General features: G+C 47.7%; 1 protein-coding gene across 1 annotated transcript in view; it reads left to right on the plus strand.

The window, feature by feature from the left end:
* LOC146862960 (proteasome activator complex subunit 2-like) overlaps positions 1–25,011 on the plus strand; it is a 174,874-nt gene that overhangs the window by 137,855 nt on the left and 12,008 nt on the right. The window contains exons 8-9 of the mRNA XM_085642332.1: positions 8,364–8,431; positions 8,674–8,728. Of these exons, the coding sequence (XP_085498458.1) occupies positions 8,364–8,431; positions 8,674–8,728 (123 nt within the window). The remainder of the gene's footprint in view (positions 1–8,363; positions 8,432–8,673; positions 8,729–25,011) is intronic.

Raw genomic sequence — 25,011 nt, forward strand, 5'->3', positions numbered from 1 at the left:
GACATCGAAATCAACTCGGACCGGTTCCAAAAGCGGCTGATGGACAGGACACCTTTTAAAAAATGCCCCCAGTGTGGAGCGAAGTTCCCCCACAGTGATCACCACGAGGTTTGTAACCTCTGCCTGTCGCCGGAACACAACGAATCGAACTGTCCAGCTTGTGCCGCTTTCCGTTCCAAGAAGACCCTCCGGGACCGAAGAGCTCAACGCCACATTATGGCCAAACCAGCTCCAGACCTGGAGGACATCTTTGCTCAGGATGTTCCTGAAGATGACACCGAAGATCTCGAGATCGTGTCCGAGGCCGACGATTCCGATGACCTCATCACTCCAGGGCAGCGTGTGAGTACCACCCCCCCTGCCCCTGCCCCTACCCCATCCAAAAAGACATTGGTCAAGACTCCGCCAGCTGGGCCCAGTCGTGACCGAAAATCCTCTTCAGAAGCCCCGCCCTCGGGCCCGGCTCCGAAGACATCTAAGCCTGTAGGTGGCTCGGGCTCGAGCAAACCTCATGTTATTGTACCTATAACACCTTCGGCACCAAAACGTTCCTCGGCACCGAAGTCTCCACCGGCACCGAAACGTTCTTCGACATCGATGCCTAAAACTCCATCGGCCCCGAAAATTCCATCGGCGCCGAAAACTCCATCGGCACCAAAAACTCCGTCGGCACCGACAAATCCATCGGCACCGAAAACTACGTCCACACCGAAAAAAGTTCATAAAGACCCGAAACGGCCATCGCCACCACCACTTTCGGAGCCGGATGAACTTTTTCGCCCAGATCCTACTCAAAAGCGGATCTACATCAATCCCAAAACCGGACATGTGACTGCCGTCCCATACAAGAAACGGAAGCTGGACATCACACCACCTCCAGCTCCCATACGGAAGAAGGACTGTGCTACTTCACCACTTCGTCCTTCCTCTCCTCTGTTACCTCCTAACCCGTCCCCCCCTCCTCCTCCTCCTTCACCTTTACCATCTCCCTCTCATTCACCTCCTCCACAGGATGATAATGATGACTTAGGGGGAGGGGCGGACCCTGATTTATTTAATGATCCTCTTGATCCAAACGACCCTTTTACGTTCCCAGACACAGCACCAGTAGATGACTGGTCTTATCCAATGTCTGACATGCCTGACCCCACTACCTACCCCTCCAAGCCCTCCCCTCCTGATGACCATTTGGGGTTTGGCCAACTGATAAATAGGGCAGCAACATTCCATGGCGTCACAATGCACACGGACGCCCTTGAAGAGGACTTTCTCCTCGATACTTTTGAGCAGTCACAAAAAACTGTTCACATACTGCCCATGATTAAAGGGGTTATAAAGCATGCCACTGAAGTCTTTAAAGACCCTGTTAGAGCTAGGGTTCTCAACCCACGCATCGAAAAAAGTACCGACCAGCCCCGCAGGACCCTGCATACATTAAAGCCCAGCTACCTTTAGACTCCTTGGTCGCATCAAATGCCAGGAAGCGCGTTAACTCGCAGACAACTGGAGAAACGCCTCCCCCGGACAAGGAGTCTAAGCTTTTAGAGGCCTCAGGCAAACGAGTCGCCGCACAGGCGGCGAACCACTGGCGTATTGCCAATACCCAGGCCCTGTTAGCCCGGTATGATAGGGCGCATTATGACCAACTTGAGGACCTTATGCAACATCTGCCTGAGCCCTTTAAATCCCAGGCTACTGACCTCATTCAAGAAGGCAAATTAATATCTAATGCCTCCATTAAATGCGCCTTAGATGCGGCAGACACTGCTTCTAGGGCGGTCAATACTAGCGTCTTACTCAGACGACATGCCTGGCTCCGTATTTCCGGTTTTAAACCGGAGGTTCAAACCACAATTCTAGCTCAACCTTTCAACCAAGAGCAGCTATTTGGCCCTGCAGTGGACACTGCATTAGAAAAAATGAAGAAGGATAATGAGACTGCCAAATCTATGGGAGCACTGCAGTCTCCTCAAACCCGGGGTTCCTTTCGTCGCTCCTTTTATAGAGGAGGCTCCAAAAATGTGGGAACTGAGACCATGTCCACCTTTAACAATTCTGGACAAACATCCCCTAACAGAGGATATTTTCGAGGAGGTTATAGGGGAAACAATAACAAAGGTCGAGGGCGGGGCAACAACAACAACACCCGCACCTCCCCAGCCACTAAACAGTGACTTGCCACCACTCCCCCCAGACCATTCCACTCCGGTCGGGGGGCGGCTCCAACAATTCCTACCTGTCTGGACTCCCATCACCACAGACAGGTGGGTAAGACAAATTATCCAGTCTGGCTACTGCCTCGAACTAATATAATCCCCCCCAAACATACCACCCAAACAACGTCCAATGTCCTTACATCTCCTCTCTCTCCTCAAACAAGAAGTTCAATCCCTCTTACAAAAACATGCGATAGAACCAGTCCCTCTTCAACATCAGGGAACAGGGGTATATTCCCTATACTTCCTCATTCCCAAAAAGGACAAAACGTTAAGGCCCATACTAGATCTCAGACTACTAAACCAGTATATACAATCAGATCATTTTCATATGACCACCCTCCAACAAGTCCTCCCACTATTACAAGAGGGAGACTTCCTTGCCACATTGGACCTCAAGGACGCGTACTTTCACATCCCTATGCATCCCGCTCACAGAAAATATCTACGATTTGTGGTAGATGGGCAACACTATCAATTTACAGTTCTCCCATTCGAAGTAACAACAGCACCCAGAGTGTTCACCAAGTGCTTAGCAGTCGTGGCAGCGCACCTCAGAAGACAACAGATCCATGTCTTCCCCTATCTGGACGATTGGTTCATAAAAGCCAATACTCACCAAAAATGCGTTCTCCACACTCATCGCACTATTCAAACCCTCCACAATTTGGGATTCACTATCAACTACCCCAAATCCCATCTACAGCCTTCCCACTTACATCAGTATCTAGGAGCAACCATAGATACATCCAAAGCCATAGCTTATCCCAGCACTGCCAGGATAGCCAGTATACAAAATCTCATCTCTCAATTTCAAACTCATCAATCTCTTCCAGCAAGAGTGTTCATGCAGCTCCTAGGCATGATGGCGTCGTGCATCTCCATAGTCCCACACGCACGACTTCAAATGCGTCCCTTACAGGAATGCTTAGCACAACAGTGGAACCAAGCTCACGGACAACTTACCGATCTGGTGTTGGTGGACAGTCGCTCACTTCGCTCACTGAAATGGTGGAACACCATCAACCTGTCCAAAGGGCGGCCGTTCTTAGAGCCTCTTCCACAAGTTGTGCTAACTACCGACGCATCTCTCACGGGGTGGGGAGCCCACCTCCTTCACCATACCACTCAGGGCAGATGGACCAGTCAACAAAAACTGCTCGACATCAACCACCTAGAACTCTTAGCAGTGTTCCTGGCACTAAAATCCTTTCAGGTACACCTAAAGAACAAAACTGTCCTCATACGCACAGACAACATGACGACAATGTATTATATACAGAAGCAAGGAGTGACACATTCTCTCCAACTGTCCCAACTGGCACAGCAAATCTGGAGATGGGCAATTCCCCAAAACATCTACCTGTTAGCAGAACATCTCCCAGGAATCCACAATCAGGTGGCCGACCTCCTAAGTCGCCACACACAGCAGATCCACGAATGGGAATTACACCCCAAGGTTCTACTCCCATTCTTCCAAAAATGGGGACAACCAGACATAGACCTGTTCGCCACTCCCGAAAACACAAAATGCCCAACCTTCGCCGCCAGGTTTTCACACCCACAGTCGAAGGGCAATGCCCTATGGATGAACTGGTCAGGCAGATTTGCATATGCTTTTCCACCTCTCCCACTCGTTCCATTTGTGGTACGCAAACTGAAACAACAGTCGCTAACACTAATACTGGTAGCTCCCACTTGGGCACGTCAACCATGGTTCACCACACTTCTGGAACTATCTTTAGTTCCACATCAAAGGCTACGCCTCTCACCGGATCTATTAACCCAGAACCATGGAGAAATCAGACACCCAGATCCTCAACCACTGAACCTAGGGATCTGGCTCCTGAAGTCTTAGAGTTCGGGTACCTCAACCTCCCTCCAGACTGTATGAATATCATAAAGGAAGCCAGACGACCTACTACTAGAGCATGTTATGCCGCAAAATGGAAACGATTTGCCATCTACTGCGCTAATAATGACATACATCCATTGGATGCTTCCATCCAAAACATCATTTGCTATCTACTACACTTGCAAAGATGCAATCTAGCGTATTCCTCTATACGTTTACACCTAGCAGCCTTGGCAGCCTACTTGCAAAATAGGCAACACCTGTCCCTTTTTAAGGTACCAGCCATCAAAGCGTTTATGGAAGGTCTCAAAAGAATTCTTCCCCCAAGATTACCACCTTCCCCAGTGTGGAATCTCAATGTTGTTCTAACAAGACTTATGGGTCCCCCATTTGAACCTATGCACAAATGTGAGTTACAGTTCCTAACATGGAAGGTAGCTTTCCTTATCGCAATCACTTCCCTACGAAGAGTAAGTGAAATACAAGCCCTTACGCTAGAGGAACCTTTCTTACAACTACACCGTAACAAAGTGGTTCTTAGGACAAACCCTAAATTTCTTCCAAAAGTGATTTCCCCTTTCCACCTTAATCAATCAGTAGAGCTACCGGTCTTTTTCCCTAACCCAGACTCCGTAGCCGAAAGGGCCCTACATACCTTAGATGTCAAAAGAGCCTTGCTTTATTACATCAACAGGACAAAACCTTTTCGAAAGACAAAACAACTCTTTGTTGCTTTAGCACCACCACATAAAGGCAATCCCATCTCCAAATCCGGTATAGCCCGGTGGATAGTTAAGTGCATCCAAATATGATACCAAAAGGCTAAACGTACACTCACAGTTCCCCCTAGGGCGCACTCCACGCGTAAAATAGGGGCTTCTATGGCCTTCTTAGGTAACATTCCCTTAGAAGACATTTGCAAGGCAGCCACGTGGTCTACCACGCATACCTTCACTAAACACTACTGTGTTGATGTGCAAGCCAAACAACAGGCCTCAGTGGGCCAGGCTGTCCTAAAAACTTTATTTCAAACTGCTGCAACGGATACAGGTGACCACCGCTAAGGGGAAGCACTGCTATATAATCTATCCTCAGTGTGTGATCTGCAGCTCATATGCCTCGAATGGAATATGCTACTTACCAGTATGCATCTGTTCTTGGCATGTAGAGCTGCAGAGTCACACACGCCCACCCGCCTCCCCGGGACCTGTATCTGTTCCAGCATCTGTCTTACTTCGACATTGCACATGGACATCCTTTCTTTTCATTCCTATACACTCCATCTTTTCCCATCATGGCGAAAAAACAATCTGACGATGGAGTGGATGCCCATGCGCACTGTTGTCCAGGGGAGGAGTCACCAATCTCGTGACCAAAGGCTTCTTCCGAAGACAACAACAACCTGCAATCATCCGAGCCCAACACCAGATGGCGATCTTATCCTCAGTGTGTGACTCTGCAGCTCTACATGCCAAGAACAGATACATACTGGTAAGTAGCATATTCCTTTTACGGGCAGGCAGGGGTCCCAGGGACCACTGCCTGCCCTTGAAACAATGAAACGAAAAAGTTTCGTTTTCTATGCTTTTTTTAAATGCATCCCGTTTTCCTTTAACGAAAACGTGCTGCATTTAAAAAAAAAAAAAACTGCTTAATTTAAAAGCAGTCCCAGGCATGGTGGTCTGCTGAGCCCAGCAGGCCACCATCCCTGGGAGGGCCTGTCATTCCCAATGGGGTCGCAAATTGCGAGAGGCTCCTCAATCCTAATGAGCCTCGCAATTTGCGACCCCATTCGCAATCGCAAACCGTGTTGAACACACTGATGTACGTTTGATTTTGCGCTTTCCAATTTGCGACTCGCAATTTGTCGCAAATTGTGAGGCGCAAAAACAAATGGTCGTTCATCTGGTCCTTTATCAATACCCTCTAGAGCGCATTCCACTCGCAAAATAGGGACATCTATTGCCTTTTTAGGTAACATCCCTATAGCTCACATCTGTAAAGCAGCAACACGGTCTACACCACACAGATTTACTGAACACTATTGTGTGGATGTATTAGCACGCCAAGAGGCATGTGTAGGCCGAGCAGCGCTAAAGACACTTTTTCAGAGAACTGCAACATCCACTGGTTAGCCCCCACTTTGAGAGGATACTGCTATATAGTCTATGCAAAGCACGTGTATCTATAGCATAAATGCCTCGAACGGATTATGTTACTTATCCAGTTAGCATCTGTTCTTGGCATGTAGAGCTGTAGATTCACATGCGCCCTCCTGCCTCCCCGGACACCAATAGTTGTTGCAGTTCTCATTATTTACATCACATACGCATGAACATCTCCATACTACACTTATTACATTCTCACACTCTTGCGGGAAAACAATCTAACAATGGAGTCTATGCCCATGCACACTATCACCGAAAGGAGGAGTCACCTTACCTTGTGACTGGAAAGACTTCTTCAAAGAAAAACAATTTGCAAACTTTCGGACCCAACACTAGATGGCAGGAGTATGCAAAGCATGTGAATCTACAGTTCTACATGCCAAGAACAGATGCTTACTGGGTAAGCAACATAATCCTTTTTCCTCAGTTTTATGTATTCAGCTTACAGTTGTTTTTCAGCAATATTTAATATGTGGATCTGTTCAGGCCATTTTATGTTGGGAAAGAGGAGATGAGTTTGATTCCTCAGTGCTCTTAAAGCATTTTACTTTTTCTTTTAACCCCTTCAGCGCGGCACGGATTTCCGCGCCGTGCTGAAGGTTCGTTGCGCGGGCGGGGCCGTGACGGAGCGGTTCCGTCATGCGGACAGCACAACCGACGCTCATGACGGAACCGCTCCATCACAAGCATCGAAAGGGTTAATGACCAGGAAAAAATTGTGTTATTATGTAAAGTACCTATGATTACAAGGTGGTGCTTTGGCAATTATGATTTCACAGCTGAGCAGTGTCTCTGTAGGCGATATTTGCAGAGCTGCAACTTGAAGTTTCATCTGTGCATCCACTAAACATTATTGCAACCGCTCAAATGCCAGAGCAGGTCATGTAGTTTTTAATGCCGCTCTGAAAACTTTATTTGAATAAGGTTTTGGCTGCTGTTGTGCATATAGGTCCTACTGTCCTTAATTTTCTATGTCACGTCAATGTAGGGATGTGCATGTTACTCTAGTCTTGCATTTAGGACGGTCAAGGAAGATACTATAATGCAGAAGGAAGGTATATGCTTGTAATCCTAGTTCTGCATAGTAGCAATCCTAATTGAATTCATAAAGGCCCAACCATCCTCCTCTAGTAGAGTAAAACATTGCACTTTTGGGTTCTTGTACTCATTCATTATTACCATCAAAAGGTCTGAAGCTCTGGAGCAGCAGCCAGTGTAAGGCACGATGAGATATGGAATCAACTGGCTTCTCATAGATAAAGTGTTCTTTTCAGCTTTCCTTCGCTGCTGCTTATCTGGCTATACTGCCCTTTAATTTCAGTTATGTTTAATATAGTTTGGACAGCTAGGTAAGGATTATGCTGCAAATGTTTTTTTTGTTCTCATTTCATAATAGTTGGACATTTATTTTTGATATTTTGTTTGTATGTGTTTATTTTTTTGTTATGTAACAGTGTTAATGACTTAATTGAATATTCCTAGGATGCAGAGCTTGGATTACATCTAAATAACTTGCTGTTCCCTTAAGAGTTATAAGTACTTTTGGGGAGGGTGGGGGATAGATTGGCAAGGTTCAGGTTTTATGGAAGTAAGATACCAGCCCACACATATCAGGGGGCGCGAGAGTGCAACATTCAAAAGCGGGCAGCGGGTTTCCCCGCCGGCAGTTCGTCCTTTCTAGTGTTGTGTCACTGTACCATACGAATGAGTGATGCCGCCCGGCCTCCGGGATGTGGGCAGTACGGCTGTGTACGTTGCGCAACATACTGGTCAAAGGGAAGACGGGAAACCCGCTTTACAAATATGTGCCCTGATGGTTGAACTATACATTTGGTCCTGCAATAAAAACGGTTTGACAAATAAAGAGTTATAAGTACTTTAGACTGCCTGCCTTCTACTCACACAAGTGGGTCTGTGAGGATAACATGACACAAGAATGAAGACCTCGGCTCCAATGCCATCATCTTTTGCTCAGGACCACAGTTCTAATTGATTCAATGTTTGTTGCACCCGAGCCCTGCATCTGCTTTTCTAAAAGGAGAACCTTCTGATGCTCCAAACCGCTTGCCTCTTTCACACCTCATTAAACATTTCTGGTCTCTTACTCTCTCCCTGCCATATTAGGAGAAGGTCCTGGAAAGAGTGGCAGCCGTCAAGACTAAAGTTGAAGCGTTCCAGACCAACATTGCCAAGTAAGTCTGTATTGAGGATTCTGAGGGAGTAACAGCAAGAGAAGTCTAGAGGAGAAAAGAGGAGAAGAGTTCAGGGAGATAAAGGGATTGGATGAAAAACGGGGAGGTTATAGAGAAGAAATAAGGGTGGAGGAAATAAATCGGTAATGGAAAACAGAGATGGAAGAAAGGGAGGAAGAGAACAAATGAAATAAACTACTGATTGGTGGGCTGCTGTTATCACTTTTCATGCTTGTCTTCAGGTATTTCTTGGAGCGTGGGGATGCAGTAGCAAAGGCATCAAAGGAGACGCATGTGGTGAGTGAGACAAAGCATTACTTACTCTGTCCCAGATATATTGGCTCCCTCTGCCCTTTAAATTCTGCATCCATTCTCTGTCCAAAATACTTCCTCCCTTCCCCCTCCAACAGGGCAGAGTGGGGAGAGATGGTGTTACAAGGGGCAGAATTGATCTGCCCCAGAGTGTTTCAGTAGGTGAACCCAAATGTGCCTAAAGATATTGGGGGCATCAGCCAAGCTATATGTCACATCAATAGGTTCGAGGCATGTGGGCTGCTGAATTCATATCTGTGCATAGATCGCCACCTAGTGTTGGGTCCGGATGATTGCACATTGTTGTCCTGGAAGAGTCTTTGAAGTATCACGAGATAGGTGGCTCCTCCCCTGGACTACAGTGCGCATGGGCATCCTCTCCATCCTTAGATTGTTTTTTTCCGCCATTGGGTTCGGATGTGCTTATCTTAGCTCAAGTTCGGAAACTTTAGTTTAAGGCCAAAAGGCCTCTAGATCTCGTCTGTATTGTTTGCGTTCGGTATCGACCAGTTTATTTTGTGTTTTAGTACCTTCTTCACGCTTTTCGGATCCGCTTCGGTCCGAACATCGATCACCGCTCGACGATGGAATCGAGGACTCCTTTCAAGAGATGTCCTTTATGCCATGTGAAATACCCACACGTCGATGTCCATCCGGTGTGCAACAAATGTCTCTCACCGGATCATGATGAGTCGAAATGTATGGCCTGCGCCCAGTTCCGCTCGAAGAAGACTCTGCGGAATCGACAGGCAGCGAGATTGGAGGCACAGCAATCGGCGCCTGCCCCGGTCAACATCTTCAGCACTGAGGATGAGGAAGCCGAGAGCGTAGAAGACATAGACTCCAGCCACGCTTCCGAACATGAATCCCGATCGGAAGACGATGATGAGGTGATCTTCGAGGACGAAGACGTCGTCGACGAGGTAGGAGACTACAATGAGGCCCTTGGGGCCGAGGAAGATGGCTCCAGCGAAGAGCTAGGCCAGCCCGTCGATACGGAGGCCGATAGACAAAGTCGTCATAAGGCTCCGGTCGAGGGATCGCCTGCGGGCCTTACCCAAGATCAGTCACACAGTTCTTCAGCCCCGCCTCAAGGCCCGGCCTCGAACATTTCACAGGAGCCATTAATATCGAAGACGACTGGATTTCCTTCAGTGAAACCGAAACCGTCCGTCGCACCGGTTACATCGAAACCGAAAGTGAAACTGGTTGCGATCGGATCGAAGGCCTCGAAGCCCTCCACTCCTTCGACGCCGGCACAGGTCATCGGCACCGAACACACCAAAAGAGATTTCGGTGCCCAGCTCACTACGACGGGTTCCGCCGCCGAGCCAGAGAAAAAGGCCCTCGGTCCCCACAAGGCGCCTCGGCCTATGGCACCGAAGATTACGGCCCAACCCACCAAGGTCAAGGTGGTCGATCCGTCTGCGTCGACATCAAAGGGTACGGCGCCTGCCAAATCATCGGCTCCAAGGAGTGTCGATACCCACCTTCGGATCGACGACCCAAAGACTGGGAATAAATCGGATACCGCTTCGACGCCTGCCTCCAAGGTGCCTATCGGTTCCAAAGCTCCATCTGCGTTCACCTTGCAACAGGTCTCAGCGTCGTTGCAACGCATCAGGGACCGGGCAACCCTCCTACCTACGTGGGGTCCCGAAACGCACAAGGCCGCAAAAGCACACTCGGCGCCGGCGCACATCACATTTGGATTGTCGCCACCCAAGGCCCTGAAAATGTTCGAAATTCGGACACGTGTCCACCAAACACAGACACTATCCACTGGACAAATCGATATCGAGCCTTCACAGGCACACTTTATCGACGCCGACACTGGTAGGCTGATACTCCGCAAGCGTTAAATCACACCAGAGAAGGGTTTGGACTCATACAAGATCCCTTTGAAACAAAAACTGCCGGCAGGTTCCGCACCAGTGCTTCATGAAACCTTTCAACCCTTCCTTCAGGACCCACCGTCTTTTTCTCCTACGCATTCAGAGGCAGACGCCGGAGAGGACTATATAGGGGATGATACCACCTACCCGGCGGATATCGATCCTGATGATCACATGCAAGACCCAGATTAGGCATGGGATGACCCCACCGACCAGGGTAACGCACCAGATACTCCTGACACGCAGCTTTATAATATAAAGACATCTCCCACAGAGGACACTGCTGCCTTTAATGCCCTCATAGAACGGGCTGCTGCCAATCATGGAGTGGAACTCCATTCTGACACTGTAGAGGAAGATTTCTTAGTGGACACGTTCGCCTCCTCTGAGAAAACCGTCAAAACTCTGCCAATGTTGAAGGGAGTTCTGAAACCTGCAAAAGACATTTTTAAAGAAACAACCAGGGCACGGGTGTTGAACCCCAGAATCGAAAAAAAATACAAGCCTGCACCCGGAGACCCTATGTACATTAAGGGTCAGTTACCATTAGACTCCATGGTTGTTGCTAATGCTCGCAAACGAGCACATTCACAAACAACGGGTGCTGCTCCTCCCCCCGACAAGGAGTCCAAAGTGCTGGAGACATCAGGCAAAAGGATAGCAGCGCAAGCGACAAACATCTGGGGCATTGCCAACACCCAGGCACTCCTGGCCCGTTATGATAGGTCACACTATGACACACTAGAATCACTGCTACAACACTTGCCAGATATATACAAAGAGGCAGCAGAGCTCCTTATCAGAGAGGGACAACTCCTTACAAATGCGTCCATCAAATGCGCACTGGATGCAGCCGACACTGCAGCAAGGGCTATCAACACAAGCGTAATGTTGAGGAGGCACGCATGGTTAAGAATCTCAGGCTTCAAACCTGAAATTCAGAACAATATCTTAAATCAACCGGTCAACCCAGACTTTTTATTTGGCCCCGAGGTTGACACTACCCTCGAAAAAATTAAAAAAGACACTGAAACTGCAAAATCAATGGGGGCTCTGCAGTCGCAGCAGTTTCGGAGTGGCTCCTTTCGTCGCCCCGGGAATAGAGGAGCAGCTAGAGGTCAGGGGTCCAAGCAGCAGTACAATAAAGGGGGTACGCAAAGTACCTATGATAAAAACAATAGAGGTGGATATCGTGGATCCAGCACCAAAGGCAGAGGACGTGTGTACGGCAACACCAGGTCCTCCCCCAAAAACAAACAGTGACGCCTTCTCCCTGCCCCCCGACCACATAACTCCTGTCGGGGAGAGACTCCAACAGTTCCTGTCAGTCTGGAAGTCCATCACCACAGACAGGTGGGTCAGGGAAATTATCCAGTACGGTTACTGTCTAGAATTAACGTCCACTCCACCCAACATACCGCCAAAGCACCGTCCTATGTCCGTAGAGCACTTGGCATTATTGCAGCAGGAAGTACTAAGTATGCTGCAAAAAGGGGCAATAGAAGTCGTGCCCGTAAACCAACAAGGGACAGGGGTGTACTCTCTGTACTTCTTAATCCCAAAAAAGGACGGATCTCTCAGACCTATACTAGACCTGAGACCCCTCAACCACTACATTCTGTCAGAGCATTTCCATATGCTCACCCTACAGCAGGTTCTACCGTTACTCAGTCAGGGAGACTTCCTAGCCACACTGGATTTGAAAGATGCGTATTTCCACATATCCATACACCCATCGCACAGAAAATACCTCAGGTTCACTATTCAGGATCACCATTATCAGTTCAAAGTTCTCCCCTTCGGAGTAACAACGGCACCCAGGGTCTTTACCAAGTGCCTAGCGACAGTGGCTGCACATCTACGGAGACAGCACATTCACGTCTTCCCTTACCTGGACGACTGGCTTGTTCAGGCAAAGTCAGCCCAGCAATGTGCCAGCCACATGTCCCTCACCATTCACCTTCTTCACAGTCTAGGATTCTCACTAAATTACCCAAAATCACATCTTCAACCCGCACACGTACGCCAGTACCTGGGCGCAACCATAAACACTCTGACAGCCACAGCTCAGCCAAATTTAGTGAGGATCAACAGCATGCAACTGTTGATCGCAAAGTTCAAACCTCAACACTACCTTCTAGCGCGAGTGTTCATGCAGTTGATAGGCATGATGGCCTCCTGCATTTTCATAGTCCCGTACGCGAGACTTCATATGCGCCCGCTTCAGGAGTGCTTGGCACGTCAATGGAATCGGGCTCAAGGACAATTAACAGACCTAGTGTTGGTGAGCGGTCGGGCGTACAACTCTCTGCATTGGTGGAATCCACAAAACCTTTGCAAGGGCCGACCGTTCCAAGAGCCTGTTCCGCAAATAATACTGACGGCGGACGCCTCTCTCCAGGGATGGGGAGCTCATGTACTCAATTACACAGTGCAGGGACTATGGACGACACAGCAAAAGAAGATGCACATCAACCTTCTGGAACTGATGGCAATCTTCCTAGCCATCAGGCATTCGAAGTACACTTATGCAACAAAGTCGTGTTGATCCGGACGGACAACATGACTGCCATGTACTACATACAGAAGCAGGGAGGAACACACTCTCCACAGTTGTCTCATCTGGCTCAGAGCATGTGGAAGTGGGCCATTCAAAGGAACATGTTCCTCATGGCGGAACACCTCCCAGGCAAAGACAACCAGATGGCGCATCTGCTCAGCAGACACAGCCACCAAATGCACGAGTGGGAGCTACATCCATCAGTACTCAAACCGTACTTCCAACAGTGGGGTCATCCAGAGATAGACCTATTCGCCACAAGGGAAAACGCAAAATGCCAAAACTTTTCCGCCAGGTTCCCGCACCCACAGTCGCAGGGCAATGCGATATGGATGAACTGGTCAGGCAGATTTGCGTACGCTTTTCCCCCAGCGCCATTAATACCGCTAGTGGCACGCAAACTGCGACAGCACTCACTGACACTCATCCTAGTTGCTCCAACATGGGCACGCCAACCATGGTACACCACCTTTCTAGAACTTTCCGTGGTGCCGCATCAAAGGCTGCGGATCACACCCGCACTTTTAACGCAGAACCATGGCGAAATTCAGCACCCAGATCCGCAACAGCTGAACCTGGCAATCTGGCTCATGAAGTCTTAGAGTTTGGCTACCTAAACCTGCCACCTGAATGTATGGATATCATCAAGGAGGCCAGAAGACCCACAACCAGAGCTTGCTATGCGGCTAAATGGAAAAGGTTTGTCATTTACTGCAACAACAATGACATTAACCCGCTGGATGCATCCATTCAAAACATCATCTGTTACCTCTTACACTTATACCGATGCAATCTGGCATACAGCTCCATACGTATACATTTAACCGCGATAGTAGCCTATCTTCAAAACAGGCAGTACCTCTCTTTATTCAGAGTGCCTGCCATCAAAGCCTTCTTAGAGGGACTCAAACAAGTGATTCCCCCAAGACACCCACCGGCACCAGTGTGGAACCTCAATGTGGTCCTCACCAGATTAATGGGTCCACCTTTTGAACCTCTCCATTCATGTGAGATTCAATTCCTCACCTGGAAAGTATCTTTCTTAGTGGCAATCACTTCGTTAAGAAGAGTTAGTGAACTCCAGGCACTAACCATTCAAGAGCCATTCATACAGGTTCACGCAAACAGAGTTGTACTACGTACCAACCCCAAATTCATGCCTAAAGTGATATCGCAGTTCCACATGAATCAGACTATTGAACTGCCTGTTTTCTTTCCAAATCCACAAAATGTCGCAGAGAGAATGCCCCATACACTAGATATAAAGAGGGCCCTCATGTACTATATAGACAGAACAAAGGATTTTAGGAAAACAAACCAACTTTTCGTTGCCTTTTCTCCACAACACAAGGGCAACGCCATTTCCAAAGCCGGGATAGCCAGATGGATCGTTAAATGTATTCAAATTTGCTATCAAAAAGCTAAACGCACATTAACGATTCCCCCACGAGCCCACTCAACACGAAAGTTAGGGGCGTCCATGGCTTTCCTAGGTAACATTCCTTTACAGGAAATATGTAGAGCAGCCACATGGTCCACTATACATACATTTACCAAACACTACTGTGTAGATGTACACTCAAAACAGCAGGCAGCTGTAGGACAGGCGGTTCTCAAAACTCTTTTTCAGACTGCTGCAGCTGGCACGGGCAGCCGCCGCTAATGGAGGGACTGCTATATAATCTATGCACAGATATGAATTCAGCAGCCCACATGCCTCGAACTGAATATGCTACTTACCAGTATGCATCTGTTCTTGGCATGTAGGGCTGCTGACATTCATATCGCCCACCCTCCTCCCCGGCGCCTGTAGCGGCTGCAGCACTCAGAATTACTGTATAGCATGGTCATCACTTATTGTTTCTACTCCATCACTGCCACAAAGGCGAAAAACAATCTAAGGATGGAGAGGATGCCAATGCGCACTGTAGTCCAGGGGAGGAGCCACCTATCTCGTGATACTTCGAAGACTCTTCCAGGACAACAATATGCAATCATCCGGACCCAACACTAGGCGGCGATCTATGCACAGATATGAATGTCGCTGTAATTGCAACAATATCTCAGCAGGAATTATTGAATTATTTGCAATCGTATGTACAAGACATTACAAACACACAGAGAGAAAAAGAGGCTGCAAATACTTTGATTAATGCGCCCATAGGCGTCATATATTTAGAGAAGATTAACGAAAGAGTCAACATATTATAACAGCACTGTTTGGTCTAAATACCAAAACAACCCTAAGAAAAAAAGTGTACAATGTGCTCGTGACATAAGTGTGACGGCGCAAGTGACAAAGTGAAGAAAACCATAGCAAGGGGCGCAATACGGTATATACAGAGTATGTACAAATTAAAGGTTCCAAGCAACGATTTCAATTGTTCATCTGAAAGTTTTCAAAGAGTTTTTTTCTGAGGGAACCAAAAGATCAAAAGAGCGCCAAAAGGATTTGGAGCTGATGGGCACAGGTCGACGACGTTTCGATCCTTAATTATTTAGGATCATCCTCAGGACCAGGGTCGCAATTTTCAGGGAGTGCTGTATAAAATAAAGGTCAATATCGGAGCGGAGGTCAACAGGACATTGAGAAGGTAAAGGAAACAGGGGAATCTCGACTCGCGCCTACCTGTGGCCCGGGGGAGGGGGACTCTGTCAATGAGGGTTCCGGGTAGATAGACGAGAAAGTCACGATGTGTCCAGGTGAGACATCAGGAGGGGACTCAAGTGAATTAAGAGTCTCTGGGGAACAAGAGGGTAAAATAAGCGGGGGAGGTGGGAAGAAGGGTAAAGGAGCAGGGGAAGAGGAGCAATGGTAACGCATTGTCAACTTACCGCTGGCAGGAGCGCAGCTGCGGAACCGGAGGGGGAGCGCACAAGAGCGCTTCAGTGTATTCTGTGAATGTGAATAGAGAAATCAAGGAATAAGGATCTAATCGAGTACCGAATGATCAGCAGGATACGGAAAAGGGAGTCGGGTGAGGGAGGGGTGTGTGTGGACTTACAGATTAGCAGGTCAGGGGAGTCGTGGTCCAAATTTCCGAAGGTACATCAAGCCGCCACGGACGTGTGCGGAGCTCAACCGAAGCCGGTGAAGAGAAGCCGAGATCCCTTCTACATAAGGGAAATATCAGCGTCATGGTAACGGGCACAGATTGGACAGTGAAGAAGGGGGTGGGACGGTAACTACGGACGCGGGGATTGCAGCCAATGCGGATATGAATGTCAGCAGCCCTACATGCCAAGAACAGATGCATACTGGTAAGTAGCATATTCATTCTCTAGCTCAACAGTTCTTAACCTTTAGACTTCTGTGGACCACTGAGTTAGTAATGGATGTCTGGAACTCCCGACCTAAGCAATTCTTATGATATGAACCTCAAAACAATACATAAAAATTGTAATTTTCAGTTTTGCTTCTTTAATTGTCTATATACTTAATTTATTTAAATATATTGATTTTAATATTATTCAATTTTGTAAAACCTCAAAGGTCACCCTGAGTAGGCCTCGGACCACGGCTTAAGAAACACTGCTCTTGCTCTTTCCTACCTTTTGTGTGCAAGTTTCTTCTTTATCTTCTCAGATCCTCCAATCGCCTTCTAGATTCTCCTAAACTGCATTTGACTCTTCTTTGATTGCCAAGTCTGTCTCGCTCTTTCTCTGATCTCCAACTCAGAACTTTCCCACTTATTCCCCTGTGAACTCCCAAGTTGCCCTCCTTATTTTCTGATTCCCAAACAACTGATCTTTCTTTTTTTATAATGAATACCTTTTATTGACATTTCGTAAAACTCTGGTGACCACCAATTATTTCTATTATTATTGATAATTGGCATTGCCTCTGGCTGGCCAATAGCATTACATTAAGAAGTATAAAACATAGTGTTGAATATATACATTTCATGGTATTGTAAGTCTCTTGAATCTGTTGTTTTTTCCACCTTGACGTGCAAAGATACTTCATCAGTTTTAACTTTTTCTCACTCAATTTGATTATTAATTATTAATAGGGTTTTGTAGAGCGCATAGTAACCTGTAAGTATCCCAGCGCTAAGACCAAGACAGTCGAGAGGGGGGAAGTCTGAGGGAGATAGCGGAAGAAAGAAAGGGGATCAGGGGAATAGGTGTGTTTTCAGAAGTTTTCTGAACCGGAGATAGTCTGGTTCCATCCTAAGATTACGGGGGAGGGCGTTCCACAATCGGGCTGCGTTAACAGAAAAACGCCGTCCACCAGTGCGTGCCTTCTTTACTCTGAGAATCGCGATAAGATGTTCATGGTTAGAGCGAAGGGATCTTGTGGCTTTGTAGGGCCTGATGAAGGTGCTTCAGAGCTGGTTTGGCCGAGGATCTAGCCGGAGTGTTAGTAAGAAGCCGGGCTGCGGCATTCTGTATCCTTTGCAGTTTGTTGAAGGTTGCTTCGGGGGCACCCAGATAGATGGCGTTGCCATAGTCCAGCCTCGTGAGAATAAGGCCTTGGATGAGCAATTTCTGGGAGACGAAAGGGAGCAGGGGCAGAATTTTCCTGATAGATTTAAGGAGCCCGAAGCAAGTCCCCGCGATTTTTTTGGCTTGGGTCTTGAAGGACAGATCTTTTTCTAGCCAGATTCCCAGGCTCTTGATCTCGGTCTTGGGGAGCGGGGGTTCACCCAGACAAGAGGGCCAGATGTTAAGTGGAAGGGAGAGCCCCTTTTGACCCAGGAGTAGGATATCTGTCTTGGCTCCGTTGAGTTTCAGCGATGAACTATTCATCCATCCCTGAATTTCGGAGAGGCAGCTATGGAGGTTAGATGGTTCGTGGTTGGGATGCGATAGAGACACCACTAACTGAGTGTCATCGGCGTAGCTGATGATTTTCACTCCGAACGGGATAACCACCTCCTCCAATGGGGACATGTAGACATTAAATAATGTCGGGCTTAATGAGGAGCCCTGGGGCACTCCACTTTGGAGGGGAGTAACAGGGGAGCGGGCGTCGTTCTCCCAGACCTGGAAGGAACGATGGTCTAGAAATGATGCAAACCAGGTCAAGGCAGTGCCCTCCACACCGATGTCTCTGAGTCGCTGGATTAGGACTCGGTGGTTAACAGTGTCGAAGGCCGCACTGAGGTCCAGGAGGATCACTGCCACTGATCCTCCTACGTCCAGAATGCCTCTGGTCTCCTCCACTGCCGCAAGCAGGGCGATGTCCGTGCCCTGACCTGGGCGGAATCCGGTTTGCGAGCTTCTGAACAGGTTGTTAGACTCCAGAAACTGCGAGAGCTTTTTATTGACTAACTTTTCAGTAATTTTACTGATTCCGGGGAGGAGGGAGATTGGCCTGTAATTGGCCAGGTCCAGGGGGTCAAGTGAAGGTTTTTTTAAGAGTGCCTTGACGACGGCCGCTTTCCAGCTTGGGGGGACTTTTCCCTGGAGCAGTGATGAGTTGATGAGGTCTGTTAGAGGAGGGGCGATCGTGAAAGCCACTTTTTTTATAATACGTAGGGGCACCGGGTCGCTAGGGGAGCCGCTTTTGATTGTAGCTAGCGTAGTTAAAACCTCTTCGATAGTTACCGGGCCGAGAGAGTTTAGGTGAGTGGTGATTGGGTCTGATTTAGTGCAGCCCTCATCATTGAGACTGGGGTCGACTGGAGGTAGGGAGGCGAGAATTTTATGAATTTTCTCTTCAAAGAATTTAGCCAATTTGTGGCATTTCTCTTCAGAGGTATTGGAGTCTGGAAGTTTCTCTGGCCGCGGATCTGGGACTTTGAGTAATTCTTTTAAGATGATGAAGGTTTCCCTGGCGGAGCAGGAGGAGTTTTTTATTCTTTCATCAAAGAATATGCTTTTGGTATTACGTAGGGCAAGTTTATAATTTTTTAAGGAGGTGCGGAATGCGACTTTTTTGACTGTGGTTTTATCCTTCCTCCATGAGCGCTCTGTTCTTTTACACTCCTTACGTAAGAAGTTAAGCTCAGGAGTGTACCAGGGAGCCGGGTTCACTCTTTTGACTCGTTTCAAGATGGTGGTTTTAGGGAGGAGGTCCTCCAATGAGTGTGTGAGCCAGGAGTTGAACTGGATGTCCGCAGTGACTGGGTCGGAGGCCGGGGGGGAAGGGTGATCCTGAGTGTGTCGGCCCATTCTTCCGGCGAGAGTTTGTGCCATCGTCGGTCAGTTACCCGGGTTTTAGACGGTTGGGTGGATGGGACAGGAAAATGCCAGTAAATGGGGATCAAGAAGTGGTCTGTCCATAGCAGGGGGAAAGGAGTGTGGGTTTTGAGGTCGGAGATATTGGTGAAAATGGGGTCCAGAAGATGTCCTTTGTCATGGGTGGGCTCTGAGTTCACTAGACGGATGCCAAAAGACGTGAGGTCAAGGAGAAGTTTGGATGCAGTTGTGTCCTTGGGGTCTAGTAGATAGAGGTTCAAGTCTCCCAGGATTAGAAAATTGGGAGTAATGGTTGCCATCTGGGTGACTGTATCAACAAGGGCGCTTGAGAATTTGGCTGGGGCTCCCGGCGGGCGGTATATCAGTAGACCAGAAAGGGAAGTTGCGGGAGATATCTGTAGAGCAAAGTGGCAACTTTTGCATTCGTCGATATTACCGTCGTTGGTTCTGCAGGAGAGATGCTCTCTGTAAATTATTGCCAGGCCACCTCCTCTGCCGAGGGGTCTGTTCTGAGAGTGGATTTGGTAGCCAGATGGAAGCGCGTTGACAATGTCAGAATCAGAGCAGGGGGTGAGCCAAGTTTCCGTGAGGAACAGAATGTCGATGGCATGATCCTGGACAAGAAGGTTGATCTCGTGGGAATGTTTAGGAAGGGACCTACAGTTAATGAGACCGAGCTGTAGGCCGTGGCATTCTACGGTGGTAAGGGCCGGATTGCAGAGGTCACAATTAGTAAAGGGTTTTTCTCCTGAATAGGTGTAGTTACACTTAATGTTTTTCGAGGGATTAAGTGCAATTTATTTTATTTTATTTATTTTATGTAGCTTATAAAGCGCACAGCTACCCCCGGAGGGGTGTCCCGGCGCTAGAACCTGAGTCTTAGAGGGGAGAGAAGGAACAAACAGGGGAAGTGGCATGATAAATCAGAGTCTGGAAAAGAGCCAGGTTTTGAGTCTGGCCCGGAAGATAGATTCGGAAGGGCAGAATCTGAGATCGACTGGCAGGGAGTTCCATAGTTTTGCAGAAATGACACTGAATCCTCTGCCACCCATTCTAGATAGTCTAAAGCGGGGAGAGATCAGAAGGCGTAGGTCATTGGATCTCAGAGATCTGATGGACCGGGATATTGAAACTCGTTTTTTTAGGTAGTTTGGTCCGCGATCATTAATGGCTCGGTGAGTCAGAGTGAGGATCTTAAACTGAATACGGCTGGCCACAGGTAGCCAGTGCAGTTCCTTACGATATGCGGCAACTGACTGACGATAAGAAATATTGCCATGAGCCTGTCTCTGGTGTAGAAACGTCGGCCTGAGGGAGAATTGGGCATAGTGACCGGGCCTAGGGCCGGCTGGGCGCGGACGCGCTGACGGCGCGGCCGAGAGACACACATTATTTATAGGGCGTAGGAGGGCCCTTCATATTGTTACATTAAACATTATTAGTTCTTTTACAGGTCTTCTTGCACATCCACTACTTCATCAGTGGGCATTTATTGTTTTTTACACAATAAAACAGGACCAGGACTCTTTCGCGTAGTGGTACTAGAAGGAAGGCGCTAGTATAATTTTCTAATTTGACATCAATTATAGATTTACAGTGATTGAAAGTTATCTCAATATGCTCCCTTACTAATGCGTAAGATGTACCTAGTAGGATTGTGCATGTGGAGCCCCAGACACCACGAAATAAGTCTCTATATTCAGCATGTCCGTTAGGATTTTGGGATCACCATTTTTATTCACATTTACTGTAATCTCTCCCTTGAGTAATTTGTCAAGGACCGTGAATTGTGCTTATCCAAACTTATTGGGAGTAGCCACTCTCCTACGGAGTTTTTTTCTCTCTATTGTGAGGAACCTAAGTTACCTAGTCTGTTTCCCATTTCTCCATTAGGCATAGCAACATTATCTGGCATACTTCTACTTTGTTTTATGAATCTGGGGCATCTCTTTTGTAAGACTCAGTCTTCCAGTGGGTTCTGTACTGATATGTTCTTATTTCGATTAGTCAAGAACCTTTGTTTCAAATTTAAAACAAATGCTGGATTCGGGTCCCATTTTCTGAAGCTTCCACCTTTGTGGTATCATACCTGTCTAGAATGGTGTTTTCGTATTCTTCCCTCCCATCAATAGCATCTATTGCCTTCCACTCAATGTCTGCAGAACTACTGGCGCGCCCCACCCACCTCTTAAATTACAGAAAATGCTTAGCACTTTGCAGATAAATTGTCTGAGCTGTAAAGAGTATTTTAAGCATGTGTATAAAATGGGGAGTCATAGTTGCTTTTCCTATTGTGTTCCCTCTTCTGTCTTCCAAAGGTCGAAGTCTTGGTACCATTGGTTTATAATTTGTGTCCCTCAGTTTGCAGTTTCATTTCTCAACACAAATTTTCGTAGGTACTTGAATCTATCAATCTCTAGTTTGCGGCACCTCTCCCTTATACCAGAAACACCACTGATGGCCCCCTTGCTAATGGTCCAGTCTATATCTATGTCAAACACCTCTACCATGTTCTTATTCAGACCCTGGAGAGCATTGTGAGTCTCCCATGCAAAGCCCTATATTGTCTATATAAATAGCTAAATAGTTTCCCTTTCCCCATACCATGTGATACACATCATCAGTTTATCTTGATGCAACAATTCTCTGCCAATGGTGTAAGAGCTCAAGCAACATGAGAAGGGGCATCAACCGGCTTCTTGGTCTAAAGGCGCAAAGCATGTAAAAGGTAGCCTTAGTTGTGATTTAGTGAAGTATTTGTGCTCCTCTAAGAACATGTGCTAAGTTCCCAAGAACATCCATAATAAACCACAGTTCTAGGGAGTTATGTCCTTTTCCACATTTAATTTTAGCGTTTGAGACAGGTTCCTCAATATCATCTTCCTGAGTTGATCCCTGTACCCTAGTCCACTGTGGCCATGCATTTCAAGTCATTTATTTTAGTGGAATAGCCAGAGATAGCAAAACAGATCCCTAAAAGAAGCAAAGGATATTTTGAGAGTATCGGAGGTAGTGCATTTCGGACTGCCAAACCGTGAAAGACAAAAGCCAGGCACCACACCCATCCTGATCATTTAAAAAACATCACAAAAAAGAGTACTGCCAGACCATCCATTGATTCCATGAGGAAGGAGAGACCTGCATCAATACACCAGTCGATCACAGTGGGCCAGTCACCAAAGAAAGAGGGCCAGATATACATGTGGCCGCCCGGGTGGCCACGTGTTTGACAGCTCCAATTTGACAAATAGGCACTGCAGACTGGGAGCAGGGAGGCAGTGGCGAGGGCTTCACTGTTTGAACTGTCACACTAATGCCCTGAAAGAGGATTACTGTTAGGTAAGCCTTAGGGGAGGACTTCTGTTTAATGTACAGCATAATTGTTGAATGTGGTTTAGATATGTGGGTGGTGTGGAGGGCTCAGAAGTTAAATTGAGTGGCTGTAAAGTTTAAGGAAGGGCTTCCACAGGGATGAGAGAGATGGATATCCCAACTGCCAGAAACATATAGAGAGAGGTCCCTGCAGATCATCTGCTTTCATATGCAGGGGCTAAATGCTATGGTAAATGCTAGATGACCCTACATTCCCTTAAGAAGCTAAGGACACACATCTGCCCCTTGCGGGCAATGCATCTGTTACATAGGGATGTATGGAGGGTTTGTTCTACTGCGAACACTAAAATGGCAGGTGTAGCGGTGCTTTTCTCACCACGTGGGGTTCTCATTTGTTGAGAGTTATGCTGATTAAAGGGGTTAGTGGCTCCTATTGAAAAGACATTTTTGAGAAAAGGAGGTATGTGGCTAAGGACCTGTGAATATGGGTGAAGGGGGCTGAAATTCTGTGCTTGATGCTAGTGTGACAAGAATGGACATGCATTTGCTTGGGGGAAACAGCCATGATTTAAAGAGATGAATTGCATGAGCTTGAGAAGGTGGGTCTAATAGATGTGTGGCGGGCATGCAGCATCATTCAGACTATTCCTGCTGCTTAACCTCACATAAATCCTATGCCAGAATACACATTATTTTTCAAGACAATACATTCTTATGCTGGGATGAGGGTTATTTCCGTTTCAGATCACTCCCTAGTACTGTGCCAGATGCAACAGAATAGGACACTCAAGTGGCATGTGTGCTTAAATGATACATTACTCAGTCACAAGGTTTTACTACCGGCAGTCTGGGATCATTTGGAGGAATATCTAAACTTTGACACCGGAGACTAACCTATAGGGACGTCGGATGACCCTAGCCCCTCGTCGTCACGCCTGGCTGAGGACGACTGGCTTTTCCGGGGATGTCTAGAACACTCTGATGGACATGCCTTTTGATGGCACTCGCCTTTTTGGCGACAAGGCGAATAGTGCGTTGAGCACTTTAAGGACTCGCGAGCTACGGCCAAGTCCTTGGGCCTTTCGGCCACACGCACTCCTTCGGCTTCTGCTTTTCGTTCCTTGTGTGGCCAAGGAAGGGGCGCACAAACACGTTTGTTTCAGAGCCACAGGCCTGCGCAGCAACAGTCTCAGCGCAGCTGCGAACGTGGGACCCGCCGAGGTGAGTCACGGGGCCAGCGGACCCTATGTCAGGGGACTCTGCGTCTCTGGACATGGCTGGAACATCAAGGCATTTCCTTGGTGGTTCAACAATTGGCAGGTTCCAGGGCGGACGAACTCAGCCGCAGGTGCATGAAAGATCATCAATGGCGTCTTTACTCTGAGGTGGCGCAAGGTCTCTTTCAACAGTGGGGAGATCCTTGGTTAGATCTATTCGCCACCGAAGAGAACACGCAATGTCAGCAGTTCTGCGTGTTGAAATTTCCAAGGTGGCACTCGCTCAGCGACGCTTTTCGTCACAAGTGGAGTTGCGGTCTATGGTATGCCTTTCCGCCTATACCACTTCTACCCAGAGTGCTGAAGATGATCAGGCGCAACCAGGCCCAAGTCTTTCTTGTGGCCCCGGACTGGGCTCGAAGAGTTTGGTATCCCGATCTACTCAGTATGAGCGTGGATCCCCCGATCTGACTGCCTCTTCGGGAGGATCTTCTCTGTCTCAGCAGCGGACGGTCCTCCACTGAACCTGTCCAGCCTCTGTCTCTTTGCGTGGAGATTGAGTGGCGACAGTTGATTCCATTTGACTTGCCTCCTGAAGTCTGTGATGTCATTCTGGCAGCCAGGCGTCCCTCAACTAAATCTGTATACGCCTGCAGGTGGAACAAATTTGTGGCTTGGTGCGCAGCAAAGGCTGTGGAGCCCCTTTCTGCCCCTCTTTCAGAAGTCCTTTTGTTCCTTCTTTCTTTGGCACCGGCAGGGCTCTGCTCTGGGCGCTATTAAGGGCTACCTTTCTGCAATTTCAGCTTTGCTCAGGCTACCTGATCAGCCCTCTCTGTTCAATTCCCCTGTTGTGAATAGATTTCTCAAAGGCATTACTCACCATTTCCCTCCTATTCCTTTTGTGATGCTGCAGTGGGACGTGAATTTGGTTCTTGCCTATTTGATGTGCGCTCCCTTGGAACCGCTTCACAACTGTCCTCTTCGTTTACTAACTTTAAAGACTGCTTTCCTGGTTGCCATCACCTCCTCTAGGCGCGTGAGTGAGCTCCAGGCTCTTTCCTGTAAACCTCCTGTTCGAGGCATATGAGCTGCAGATTGTACACTTTGCATAGATCG

The sequence above is a fragment of the Triturus cristatus genome, chromosome 2_2, assembly GCF_964204655.1.
Source record: "Triturus cristatus chromosome 2_2, aTriCri1.1, whole genome shotgun sequence".
Classification (NCBI taxonomy): Eukaryota; Metazoa; Chordata; class Amphibia; order Caudata; family Salamandridae; genus Triturus; species Triturus cristatus.